The sequence below is a fragment of the Brachyistius frenatus genome, unplaced genomic scaffold (assembly GCF_029030835.1).
Source record: "Brachyistius frenatus isolate BFR_SWC_R1_liver_20210118 unplaced genomic scaffold, ASM2903083v1 Contig_269, whole genome shotgun sequence".
In the NCBI taxonomy this organism is placed as follows: domain Eukaryota; kingdom Metazoa; phylum Chordata; class Actinopteri; family Embiotocidae; genus Brachyistius; species Brachyistius frenatus.
In genome coordinates this window covers 175,286-189,456 of record NW_027210868.1, presented here as the reverse complement: position 1 = coordinate 189,456, position 14,171 = coordinate 175,286, and the positions used below count along the sequence as shown (strand labels likewise).

At 40.6% G+C, this 14,171-nt stretch overlaps 1 protein-coding gene across 1 annotated transcript; it reads left to right on the top strand.

Moving 5' to 3' along the window:
* The first annotated feature begins 286 nt into the window (after positions 1-286).
* Positions 287-11,801, top strand: LOC138634617 (creatine kinase M-type). The gene is made up of 9 exons (XM_069721653.1): positions 287-399; positions 988-1,034; positions 1,365-1,563; positions 3,383-3,540; positions 4,786-4,918; positions 7,657-7,810; positions 8,045-8,168; positions 10,797-10,986; positions 11,196-11,801. The coding sequence occupies exons 1-9, from the start codon at positions 384-386 to the stop codon at positions 11,354-11,356; spliced, it is 1,182 nt and encodes a 393-aa protein (XP_069577754.1). The 5' UTR covers positions 287-383; the 3' UTR covers positions 11,357-11,801.
* Positions 11,802-14,171: the final 2,370 nt, after the last annotated feature.

The following is a 14,171-nucleotide window of genomic DNA, read 5'->3' as shown; positions in this document are numbered from 1 at the left end:
CAATAAAAAAAATTAATTCAACATTTGATTTGTTCTGTTTTCAATCAAATATGGGTTTATGTGATTTGCTAATTATAGCATTTGTTTTGATTTATATTTTACACAGAGTCCCAATTTTTGGGGAAATAAAGATCGAAGAATCCCGTCCGTTGAAACAACAACAAAAAAATGACACATTCTTAGCTGATGGATAAGAACATGTACTCTCACACAGACCGTCACCGCACTGCAAACACAGGCGTGATGTCATGTGTTATAAAATGGGTGACACTGTTTGCACTGTAACTGGACTCTTGCAGGCTGCAGGATGAGGGACTGACACAACTATTCTTAGATCATTGTATGTGCTAACAGCTGTTTGAGTCTGATATCAAGCTGACAACATGTGGAAGGTCAAACGTGAGTGTCCGATCGTTTTCACTGCATGCCTCCATTTTTCTCTGAGCGAAACAACTCCCTACCATAGAAAGGTTTATCTGTCCGACTGAAGCTTTGTTCTAACCAGCGACAGCAGTGACGTGTTCGTGTCTGTCTGTTGTTATCACTCAGAAAACGTGGCTCACAATGTTTGATGTCTCTCTTTTCTTTTCCAGATTTTCTTACCTGATCAGTTTTTAATTAGATATTGAGTTTCATCTCGCAAGAAAAAAAAACACAAATATGTTGGATGTTTACGTAATACTGTACATGTATGTGGTGATAACTAGGAGAATGTGGGCAAGTGGAATAATTAAGGATGGGAACAACTCATTTTTTACCATTAGATACTAAATTAGATAATTTTTTAAGTGATAATTAGTTTTGTCTTTGCACCTATCATTATCGATTTGTTATTTTTTTTTCCTTAGTAAAACAATGTGTTAAAAAAAATTCTCATTGTGTTCAGTATATAAAACAAACAGCTGAGAAAATGTTTAACATGTTTTTATTTTCAGATTTTTAGATATTTTGATCTATGGTATGTTTACCATCTGGTTATTGTTGCAGCTCCAGTTTCGTTTCCCATGGAGACAAGGTACCGTCCCATTTTGGAGGTAAACATAATAAACATGATACAGTGTGATTCAGTGATTTCTTTTGGAAGCCACATTGTGCCAAGTTCTTGTGTCTGTTTTAAGTATCATGTAATATGACAGAGTTATTGTATACATATATTGTATACTACTATATTATAACAGACAGGTGAACTAACCACAGATTGGACTTGTCACTGGAGGTTCTGGTTTAATTTCTGTTCCTTCTGTCATAAAGTTGTGATGTCAAAAAGACACTGTAGTAAACAACACTGCTTGATGCGACAGAGCTTATTCATACAGTGAAATCCATTTACTCTCTCCACTATTAAAACCTTTCTTTGCGTTCAGAATTTGGTTCCCCCTGACCCCATGTCCCAGTTCCACCTGCGGAGAGGTTCCCCTGAGGAGGAGTTCCCCGACCTGAACAGGAACCCTACCTGGATGGGGCGGATCCTCACGCCGGCCATGTACAGCAGACAGTTCAACCGCTGCACCCACAGCGGCGTCATCTTCGATGATGTCATCCGTCCGGGCATCGAGGAACCAGGTGACGTGACAGCATGATGTCAGCATGATGTCAGGAGGATGGTGGCTGTCAGAGAACAACAAAAACATTCAAATCTGGGGGGTGGAAATCAGTGACTTGTTTGTCCATAGAAATTACAAATATCTTTAATTATACTTTGAGCTGTGGATGAAAAATCAGCTCTCTCGATCTTTTTTCTCAGCTGATCAGAACAAACTATAAGCTGTTAATATAAGCTTACTACAATTACTAATGTGATTAACAACTTTAGCTCTCATTATTTTAGAGCTGCTTTCATCTGATTCAGGTTTGGTTTGTGGAGCATTTGGTTCACATTTGAACACATTTGAGATCAAGATGAAGATGAAGAGACCTACAGATCAAGACCTGCATCACAAAAATGAACGAATAGAAAACGGTTGTAAAAACTTAGAACAAAAGAAGAAAAGGCCAAGATGAGAAACAAATAATGCATCCTCATTCAATATTCAACTATATGCACCCATCAAACATCAACTATCAGTGATGTCATCATCCATCAGTGATGTCATCGTTGGTTTGTGAACGTTATGAATCCTCCAGTTCAGATTCTGTCCGTCACCATCTTGTTAGTTCGGAGCGGTTTGGAGCAGGAAGTGACCATATTTGGACGAGCTGGGGGAGGAGCCAGAGGTAGATCTGACCGATCTGATCGGAAACCTGACGATACTACGTCCCGCCCACCGATAGCTGTAACCTGACTGCACCGCAGGCCTGTCAATCAAACAGACACGCCCCCAAAAACAGGTCTTCTTGAATCTTCTTTTCTAATGAATGAGGGATTATTTTCAGATGGACCTCCAGAAAACTAAGAAGAAGGAGTGACTTTAGCTAACAACACCGAGATAACTGATGGACACATTTTATTCACTTTGGATTTGATGAGAGAAGTTGAATGGGAGTCTATGGAGCCGGAGGCTTTTTGGAGTCGACCTCTGGTGGCACTCGGTGGTATTGCAGCTTGAGCTACATCCACTTTTATAAACAGTGTATGGTCACGTCTAAGTTTGTTTTGGATTCCTCAGCTACATATTTAAACATAATATGGCGGAGAAGATGCCAAAGTTCATGTCCATTAACATCAGAACGAGTTGTCGCTTCCTTCTTCTCTGTTTTTTCTTTGTGTTGATTCAAATGAGAAAATAAATCCAGTCTGGTTTCTGTTGTAGAAAAAGAGAATTTTTTATTAAGTGCACTGCATTAGTAGGTTACAGCTCTTTCAAACACGATTTGCTCCGAGTGTAATTATGATGATGAACAAATATTGATGTGCCCCTGAGTTGCGTTATTAGAGCGCTGCAGTGAAGATTCATCATCGCTCACGTGCAGGCGCTTGATTTGAACTTTAATAGTTATTTATATTAGAGACGAAATGCTAAGTGAGTTTTGTTTGAGCGCTCTGATGAGAGAAGAAAAAGATTTCATGATCATAAATATAGAACAGGACTCAACATTTTATTCACTTTGGATTTGATGAGAGAAGTTGAATGGGAGTCTATGGAGCCGGAGGCTTTTTGGAGCCGACCTCTAGTGGCACTCGCTGGTATTTACATTGTGATCACCAACAACTGATGTAAAGGAAACTTTGAATCGTATCAAATATAATTAATCCAGTTGATCTAACTTTTAAATTTGATGTTAACTGATTTGAGCATTTCTTAAAAACATTGTATGTTTTAGACTTTCTACTTCCTGTATTTAGACCACTCATTCTATCCTGTTAAATTACAACCCAGTCTTTTAAACTGTGCTAAACCCGTTCCTGATCTGAAGTGATGTACGTCCTTGTTTGCGTATGCAGGCGACTCGTCAGGGCTCGTTTCTGTCGGCTGTGTCGCCGGCGACGCCGAGTCCTACATCGTCTTCTGTGACTTCTTTGACCGAGTCATCGAAGCGTATCACGGACACAAGGTCACCAGCCAGACTCCCGAGAGCGACTTCAACTACAACAACCTGAAGGTAGCCAATCACAACTCAGAATATATATAAATAATAATAATAAACCAGAGAAACCATAGAGTGTGGTTTCACACCAAACAAAATGTTGTGAAAACGAGAGAAATATGCAAGTTCTAGCATATTTCTCTCGTTTTCACAACATTTTTTTCCACAGACTGAATCCGGTCATTCAAATCAAAGCAGCCACATGAAGCTGGTTTACATCAGAAAGATTTGAATTTGTACACATGTACACTGAAGCTCCTCAGGGTTCAGTACTCGGACCGACAAATTTTAGATTTCACTAATCCAAAATTATTATGAAGCATTGCATACATTTCCGTTGCTATGCAGATGACACCCGGCTCTATTTATCTACAGTATGAAGCCAGAAGAAAGAAATCAGTCAGAGAAACTTTGATGTCTTAAAGATATAAAGGCCTGGATGACCTGGAACCTTTTACTTCTAAATTCAAACAATCTAACCACATAGTTACTCTGGATGGCATTGCTTGGCCTCCAGCACTCCTGTGAGAAAGTTCTTTTTATTTTTGACCAGGATATGTCTTTAAAGCAAGTCTCAGAGTGGTGCTGAAAAACTACACGATGCATTTGTTTCCTCCAGGCTGGGAGATGGTGATTGTTTATCAGGATGTCCCAGTGACTCTCTGAAAAGCCTGCAGTTGATCCAAAATGCTGCAGTGAGAGTGGATTTAACAAGAGAGATCATATTTCTCCTATATTGGCTTCCTGTAAAATCCAAGATAGAATTTAAAACCTTTCTCCGTATGTACGAGGCCCTTAAAGACCGTTATTCCAGGAGCTCTCAGACCTCCCATGATGCACTGCGCTCCTCCACTATCCATGCTTTCGTATTCCACCATTGCGTGTCAGTCTGATATGACTTGTGTTATGATTTAGTGCCATATAAATATATCGAAATTTGAATTGAATTCCTAATTGGGGATCCAGTGAAGATGAAAAAACCCTGCAATTACAGAAGTAATCTGCTTTTTAAGACCAGAAATAACTTTATTTAGTCTGAACACACCGACACTGTCTGGCCAACTTCTTCATTTAAATGGTCACAAAGGTCTGAAATAAAATGACTGCTGGTACTCGACTACTAACACTTGTCTCAAAAAACATGCTACAACTGTCAGGTTTGAACAACCTAACAAATGGTGTGTGTGTGTGTGTGTGTGTGTGTGTGTGTGTGTGTGTGTGTGTGTGTGTGTGTGTGTGTGTGTGTGTGTGTGTGTGTAGGGGGGGGAAGACTTGGACGGATCGTACGTTTTACGCTGTGACATCACGGTTGTTCGGGGCGTTGAAGACTTCTGCTTCCCGACACACTGCAGCCGAGGAGAGCGCAGACAGCTCCTCACACTGGCCGGGAAAGGTACTGCATGTTTGTATCTCCACACTAACTCGGAGTGTGATGACACATTCCCAGAATGAACCCAACACAGGTTCAGGCTGCACTGGGCTCTCAGAAGAACCTTTTTAGCAGAACCTTTTTGTTTCTCCACATAAAGCAAAGCTAAGCTTCAGAAACCCACTCGTCACCGAGGGTCAATGTAAAATCAGAGTTTTCTGTTGTGATCATTTCTGTAAGTTTCTGAGACAAACAGTCAGACATTTGCATGAACTTCATGCTTTGATTGGCTCGCTGTTATTGTTTCTTGCATACTTTATCGTATTTTTCTATGTGAACCAACAAGTGTGACACTGTACTTATTTTTAAACATAAATTGTGTCACTAAGCTTTCTAATTGTGGCCATTTAAAACGACTATCAACACATCATCACAAAGAGCAAACTGTACTTACAATGTGCTTCAAAACCACAAAGATCTGAGATCCATAAACAGGTGAAGTTCAAACACAACTAACAGAAGCAGTGCTGGTGTGTTCAACATGAGGTTCAGCTGATCTGGGAGAACATATACTGGTCCAGATAACTACCAAACTGGCTGCAGGTGAGGTGGGTGTGGCCAGCAGGAGCCAATAGAAACGAGGGTCCGTATTCACAAACATTCTCAGAATCCTCTCGGAGCTCCGAACTAAAATTTAAAAATGTAAAAATGATCAAGGAGTCTCATCTCAGCAGAGATTTATGAAACTTCTCTGATCAGCTGTGATGGAGGAAAGGACAGAAACCTGATCTCAGGGAGGGGGTGTGGTCCACCCCGTTGCTAGGTGACACGTCCTTTTAACAGATGTGATTGGTTGATCCAAAATATTCCCTCTTGGTGATAAAGGGACAGAACGGACAGCGACCTCCGGTGGAGATCAAGTGAACTGCGTGTTAAAGCGTGTGTGTGATGAGTGCTGATGAAGGTTGACCAGACTCCAGTCATTTCTACACTCCAACATCTTCATCACTTTCATGTGTTGTTGTGTTGGTGGGAGAAGAGACGTCTCTGATGAGACCACAAACATCCTGCAGACCATCTGGACACTTTCATCAAGTCATTCAGAGTTTGAACAACATTTCTCTGACTTCGTATCATTTTCTCTCTAAGAAACTCTTCATCCTCTTGAAGTCTTCCTCTCTGATCCGGACAGTTCACCTCCTGCAGCTCTCTGAAGGCTGGAGATGTTTTTATCTTTATGAGGTGGGACATCGACCCCAGCGGGGACGTTGGCCTGCAGCACCTCAGAGGATTTTCAAAACTTAACCGAAATTAAGAATATGGGAGACCGCACACATAACTGATTTTCATATTGTAATAATACGGTCAAAAAGCAGGACATGTTCATACTAAATAAATTCAGAGCGGCGAGCTCAGAAACTTGAGATCTCACAGAAACTCGTGAGATCAAACGAGACTTCAGAGCAAAAAGAATATTTTGCACTGAAAAAATAAAGTACACGGCAGAGTTTGAGCATTTTGCAGCGCGAGCTGGAGATGAGCTGGACGTGAAGTTTTGACGTGTTCTCAGACAGCGAATGCTACCAATGAATGTTCATGTTAAACGTACACAGGAGGAGGGAGCAGTAAAACGGATGATGATTACAAACACAATTATTTGTATGTGTTCTCTGATCTTCCACCGGCACCACAGGATCATTGGGGCCGTCGGATCGGCCTCGTTGTCCCTGAAGGGGGCAGTAATGCACCAAAAAGCTCTTAACAACAAAATAAAAGTAGAAGAACTTTAAATGCTAAAGCAGACAGATTTTCTAAAATGAACAATTGGAGTGACATTTTAGATGTTTTAAACTGAAAGACAAGACTGAATTTAAATCTACAATGGAAACAGGTCATTTTAATTCTTAGGAATGAATTTCATTTGATAGTAATTGGGTCACTGACCATTTAAATAGTTCAGAAGAGGAGATGCTGGAGCTGCTGCAACGAAAGCGTTTACCCATGTCTCAACACAACACCCGAAATAAATAATCAGACCAGATGTGATAATAAATATAATTCAAATTCAATCCTTTGTTTGTGCGTTCGACACCATTATAAGCAGATACTCAGGAGCTCTAATCTCTCTCAGATTACTGATACCAAATTGTTCCGCAAATTGCTAATTCATATCCACCAAATAGCATTTAGTTCCCGTGGTTGAATTAATTCGTTCCCACGTTTTAATTATTTTTTTGCGCACCACATAAGTTTCTATAGAGACATCACAGCAGAACAGTTTCTCCTCTCAGCATGAAGGTCACCTGCTTCAACTGTCAGCTGACCGACTATAAAGTCGATAGCATCCTCAGAGTTAGCATGTTGCTAACGATATAATCACAAACTCTCAATATCATCGTTATTGACTTTTACTAACAATAATCCTTCACATCCTTCATCACAGCTGTCCTTAACTAACACAGTTGTTGTCAGCGTGACCATTAATGAATTAAAACGTGTGCACGAGATCGTAAATCGTGGCCTACATTAAGTATTTTAAAAGCACAATTTTGTTTTCTCTTTTTTCTCTCTGTAGCCGCTCTGTCGTTTTTAGTGTTAAAATGTTTTGCAAATCTTTTTGGAACAAAAACTGAGGAGTGAAGTTAGAGTTGTCTCCAGGTGTTCCTCCTGACTCAGACAGGTTGGACCTACTTTTAGTTTCAGGATGTTTCGTCGGTGCTGACTGTTCATAAACCAGGTGACCGGTGTCTCCTGTGTCTCAGCGCTGCAGCGGCTGGAGAGGGACCAGCCAGGCCGACTCCTCTCACTGGAAGAGCTGGACCAGGAGCAGCAGAGAGAGCTCAACCTGAACCGTCCGTCCTCCTCCGAGCTCCGGACCGGTGTGGCCCGGGACTGGCCCGACGCCCGGGCCGTCTGGTCAGTTGGGTTTTTGTTTAAATTAAGGACGGGCCGGGTTCAGGTGGTGCAGCAGATCATTAACTGACTGTCCTTGACACAGATGTGCAAACTGCTCATCAACACCACCAATCATTCAGAACCAGGTGGAAGAACCTCCGTTCAGTCAGTCACTGTCAGCGTTTAAATGGCAAATCAAAATCCAACATTTTGAGATTTTGTCCAACATCTAACGCCTCCTAACTCTTCGTGCAGGCTGAGTAACGACGGCCGCTTGGTGGTCTGGGTCAACATGGACGACCACATCCGGATCAGGACCACACGACACGACGCCAACGTCACCGAAGCTTTTAAATTCACCTGCGAGAACCTGCTGAAGGTCAATAATCAAAGATTTTTCTTGTATTTCTAGTTGTTGGTGAAGTGACACTCAATTTAAAGTTGACTTTTTCACTCATGATACATTTTGCAAACATCTGTTGGTCTGATGAACGTCATGTTTTCTACCTGTTGGTTTTTAACCGTGAAGAACGTCTCTGCTCCCACATATTGTTCCTCATCTCTAATAAGGGCTGATTCATGTTATAAGTTGAAACAGGTCATTTGTAACAATTAAATCCCATTTTTTAATACCACTTTGTACATTAAGGGTGGGGGGGGGGATTTCAGTGTGACACCGTTTGAGCAGTTTGGTAGGATTTTACATATTCTTGTCATTCGATTTATAACTAGTTGTTTTGTTTTTTTCTATAACCGATGATGGTAAAGTCAGATTTCATGCACCCAGTGGTGGACAGACAAAGAAGGATCAGTTAAACTTGCAGTTCCTGTAACAGCAAAACAGACAAAAAAAAGAAAACAGCCACTGAAAAAACAAATATCGAGTGAATTTTAAATATTTTTTACTAAAGTTTGTGTTGTCCAAGCGAGGTCAGTATGACGGCTTTGTTTGTTAGCACCTGAAAAAACTAGTGTTGAACTGCACTGGGTTTTACTGAGAGGTTTTCCTATTACATTTTTTTTTAAATCGTGTTGACAGAAAAGGAACTCTTCTCAGTAGAATCCATTCAGCTCAACAGCTGACAAAATAAAGATATAAAAATAAAGAATAAAGATTTGTATCATCCAATGAAGCCGACCTGCCCTCCCGGCGATGCAAACATACCAATATATATATATATATATATATATATATATATATCAATACAATCACAGTACAGAAATGATAGATTGGAGGTGATTTACAGTGCATCCGGAAAGTATTCACAGCGCTTCACTTTTTCCACATTTTGTTATGTTGCAGCTTTATACCAAAATGGATTAAATTAATTCTTTTCCTCAAAATTTTACACACAATATCCCATAATGACAAAGTGAAAAAAGTTTATTTAAAACTTTTTGCAAATCTATTAAAAATAAAGAACGAAAATATAACGTGTACATAAGTATTCACAGCCTTTGCTCAAAACTTTGTTGAAGCACCTTTGGCAGAAATTACAACCTCAAGTCTTCTTGAGTATGATGCTATAAGCTTGGCTCCTATTCTTGGGCAGTTTCTCCCGTTCTTCTTTGCAGGACCTCTCAAGCTCCATCAGGTTGGATGGGGAGCGTCGGTGCTCAGACATCTTCAGATCTCTCCAGAGATGTTCAATCGGGTTCAAGTCTGGGCTCTGCCTGGGCCTCTCAAGGACATTCACAGAGTTGTCCCGAAGACATTCCTTTGTTATCTTGGCTGTGTGCTTCGGGTCGTTGTCCTGTTGGAAGATGAACCTTTGACCCAGTCTGAGGTCCAGAGCGCTCTGGAGCAGGTTTTCATCAAGGATGTCTCTGTACATCGCTGCATTCATCTTTCCCTCCATCCTGACTAGTCTCCCAGTTCCTGCTGCTGAAAAACATCCCCACAGCATGATGCTGCCGCCACCATGCTTCACCGTAGAGATGGTATTGGCCAGGTGATGAGCGCTGCCTGGTTTCCTCCAAACATGACGCTTGGCATTCAGGCCAAAGAGTTCAATCTTTGTTTCATCAGACCAGAGAATTTAGTTTCTCCTGGTCTGACAGTCCTTCAGGTGCCTTTTGGTAAACTCCAGGTGGGCTGTAATGAGCCTTTTACTGAGGAGTGTCTTCCGTCCGTCCACTCTACCATACAGGCCTGCTTGGTGGAGTGCTGCAGAGATGGTTGTCCTTCTGGAAGGTTCTCCTCTCTTCACAGAGCAACGTTGGAGCTCTGTCAGAGTGACCATCGGGTTCTTGGTCACCTCCCTGACTAAGGCCCTTCTCCCCCGATCGCTCAGTTTGGCCGGGCAGCCAACTCTAGGAAGAGTCCTGGTGGTTCAAACTTCTTCCATTTACAGATGATGGAGGCCACTGTGCTCATTGGGACCTTCAATGCTGCAGAAATGTTTCTGTACTCTTCCCCAGATCTTTGCCTCGATACAATCCTGTCTCGGAGGTCTACAGATGATTCTTTGGACTTCATGTCTTGGTTTGTGCTCTGACATGTCAACTGTGGGACCTTATATAGACAGTGTGTGTCTTTCCAAATCATGTCCAATCAACTGAATTTACCAGGTGGACTCCATTCAAGTTGTAGAAACATCTCATGATGATCATTTTTAATAGATTTACAAAAATCATTGTGGGAGGTGTGTAGAATTTTGAGGGAAAAAAAAGAATTTAATCCATTTTGGAATAAAGCTGTAACAACAAAATGTGGAAAAATGTATGCGCAGTGAATACTTTCCAGATGTACTGTACTGTATATATGATCTTCATTACATAGTTTGTCCACCAGAGAGTGCTAAGTTGATCTAGACATAAAAAACTACCACTCAGTATAAGTTATTGGTTTCGGTCTCAAAGATCTGGTAAAAGTAGTTGTTTGTTTGTTTGTGTGTTTGTGTGTGTGTGTGTGTGTGTGTGTGTGTGTGTGTGTGTGTGTGTGTGTGTGTGTGTGTGTGTGTGTGTGTGTGTGTGTGTGTGTGTGTGTGTGTGTGTCCCCGTCCAGCTGGAGGAACACTACCAGGAGCTCAGACACCCGTTCCTCTGGAAGCAGCAGCTGGGTTGGGTGACGAGCTCCCCGGCTGACGTGGGAACGGGTCTGAGGATCTGCGTCCACCTCAAACTGCAGCACCTTCCTGGACACCGACGCCTCCGGGACGTCCTGAAGAGACTGAGGATCTGCATGGACACAACCGGTACCGAGCTCACGTGTGATAACATCCGTTATGAACTCTGTTTCGGGTTAAGCTGCTCATTTTGAATTTGATGCGTTTGGCAGACTGGCCTGTTACAGATTTTGCTATTTGGGGGTTTGATGTCTCTTGAGGACATTAAAGCTTTCATCAGTAGCTGAGATCAAACGTTTTAGACCTTGAGGTTCCTAATTGAACTTTTTATTTCCCAGAATCCTCAGCGCTCTATCACGTGAGCAACATGGCGACCTTCGGCCTCAGTGAGGTGGGTCTGACCCAGCTGGTGGTGGATGCGGTCAAACTGCTTGTTGCCATGGAGAAGAGGCTGGAAGGTGACCAGGACATAGATGAGCTGGTTCCTACACAGAAGTAGAACTGGATGATGATTGGCTGGAGTGAACGGATGGACGGACCAATCAGATGGAATACTATGTTCATGCTAAAATAATACGTCTGACTGTTCACATTTGTTTTTGTTCTGATATAAAATCTGATGCATCAGATGAAAAGACTTCACTAATAAGAGTTGTACAATTGCCAGTGGTACACGGTGTTCACACTGTGAAGATCCGTCACAGCACAAATTTGGGATTTCTGATATTGGGTTGTGAAGAGAACTGCATTGACTTCAGTTCTTTCCCGTTACATAAATATAATATATAACAAACATAATTAGTGTATCTGTTTTATAACTTTGTGTCCTGTACAATTTATAATCCACAATGCCAAAAGGCCAAAATATAATATCATTTAATCAATGTGACATTTAGTTGAGCTTTTTTTGTGACTTGTGAACAATACAAAAAAAACTAAACATTTTGAAAGCACTCCCTAATGAAGAGTAATATGTAATCACTTCCTTTGATAACAAGTATTTAATTGGATCATTTTAAAGAGAAGACCACATTTCCTGCAAACTCACGTCCAGTTTTTCCACTTGATCTGGTGTCCTCCAGTTTATCCGGTTTCTCTGGCACTTACATGAAAACTACACTGGAAGTAAATGATCTGAAAACTACACTGGAAGTAAATGATCTGATAAACTACAATGGAAGTAAATAAACCACACTGGAAGTAAATGATCTGATAAACTACACCGGAAGTAAATGATCTGATAAACCACACCGGAAGTAAATGATCTGATAAACCACACCAGAAGTAAATGATCTGAAAACCACACTGGAAGTAAATGATCTGATAAACTACGCTGGAAGTAAATGATCTGAAAACCACACTGGAAGTAAATGATCTGAAAACTACGCTGGAAGTAAATGATCTGATAAACTACGCTGGAAGTAAATGATCTGAAAACGACACTGGAAGTAAATGATCTGATAAACTACGCTGGAAGTAAATGATCTGATAAACTACACCGGAAGTAAATGATCTGATAAACTACGCCGGAAGTAAATGATCTGATAAACTACACCGGAAGTAAATGATCTGAAAACCACAGTGGAAGTAAATGATCTGATAAACTACACTGGAAGTAAATGATCTGATAAACCACACTGGAAGTAAATGATCTGATAAACTACACTGGAAGTAAATGATCTGAAAACTACACTGGAAGTAAATGATCTGATAAACCACACTGGAAGTAAATGATCTGATAAACCACACTGGAAGTAAATGATCTGAAAACTACACTGGAAGTAAATGATCTGAAAACTACACTGGAAGTAAATGATCTGATAAACTACACTGGAAGTAAATGATCTGATAAACCACACTGGAAGTAAATGATCTGAAAACTACACTGGAAGTAAATGATCTGATAAACTACACTGGAAGTAAATGATCTGATAAACCACACTGGAAGTAAATGATCTGAAAACTACACTAGAAGTAAATGATCTGAAAACTACACTGGAAGTAAATGATCTGATAAACTACACTGGAAGTAAATGATCTGATAAACCACACTGGAAGTAAATGATCTGATAAACCACAATGGAAGTAAATGATCTGAAAACCACAGTGGAAGTAAATGATCTGATAAACTACACTGGAAGTAAATGATCTGATAAACTACACTGGAAGTAAATGATCTGAAAACCACACTGGAAGTAAATGATCTGATAAACTACACTGGAAGTAAATGATCTGATAAACCACACTGGAAGTAAATGATCTGATAAACCACACTGGAAGTAAATGATCTGAAAACTACACTGGAAGTAAATGATCTGAAAACTACACTGGAAGTAAATGATCTGATAAACTACACTGGAAGTAAATGATCTGATAAACCACACTGGAAGTAAATGATCTGAAAACTACACTGGAAGTAAATGATCTGATAAACTACACTGGAAGTAAATGATCTGATAAACCACACTGGAAGTAAATGATCTGAAAACTACACTAGAAGTAAATGATCTGAAAACTACACTGGAAGTAAATGATCTGATAAACTACACTGGAAGTAAATGATCTGATAAACCACACTGGAAGTAAATGATCTGATAAACCACACACTGGAAGTAAATGATCTGATAAACCACACTGGAAGTGGAAGTAAATGATCTGATGAAAAACCACAGTGGAAGTAAATGATCTGATAAACTACACTGGAAGTAAATGATCTGATAAACTACACTGGAAGTAAATGATCTGAAAACCACACTGGAAGTAAATGATCTGATATACCACAATGGAAGTAAATGATGTGAAAACCACAATGGAAGTAAATGATCTGATAAACTACACCGGAAGTAAATGATCTGAAAACCATGTAAATGAAAAGAAAATAATTTAAATTTGTGAAATCTCTTTTCATGTAGAAGATGGGAGGAAGCAGGAGCGTCTGGAAGAAACTGTCTAATCTAAAGAGGCACCAGCAGACAGCGAGTCCATCAGAAACTGAGCGTCGAGCATCAGGAAGCATCAGACGGAAGGACGTGGAGAACAGAGTGAGATGAGCCTTAATGGAGGCTAATGGATGCTTTATGTTTCCTCATGAAGAGAATGAGTCTCCTGATGCAGCAACCAACTCCAACTCAGGCCTTTCAGTCTCTGTGTCGAAGGCACGATTATCTTCAGCATCGTCGTCGTCAGGTCGGCCGGCTGTCGAAGAAAAGAAGCTCATTCACACGTTAGTTCACAAAGATGGAGCTCAGGATCTCTGAATGATGTTTAGAGAACGTCATGATTAAATCCAAATAAAACCCAGCGAGTCTCCTCCT

Bases quoted from the DNA above. Each gene is read 5' to 3' on its own strand.
- LOC138634617 (XM_069721653.1), top strand. The intron at 3,541-4,785 runs GTAGCCAATCAC...GTGTGTGTGTAG, and splicing joins TCAACTACAACAACCTGAAG to GGGGGGGAAGACTTGGACGG. The intron at 4,919-7,656 runs GTACTGCATGTT...CCTGTGTCTCAG, and splicing joins CCTCACACTGGCCGGGAAAG to CGCTGCAGCGGCTGGAGAGG.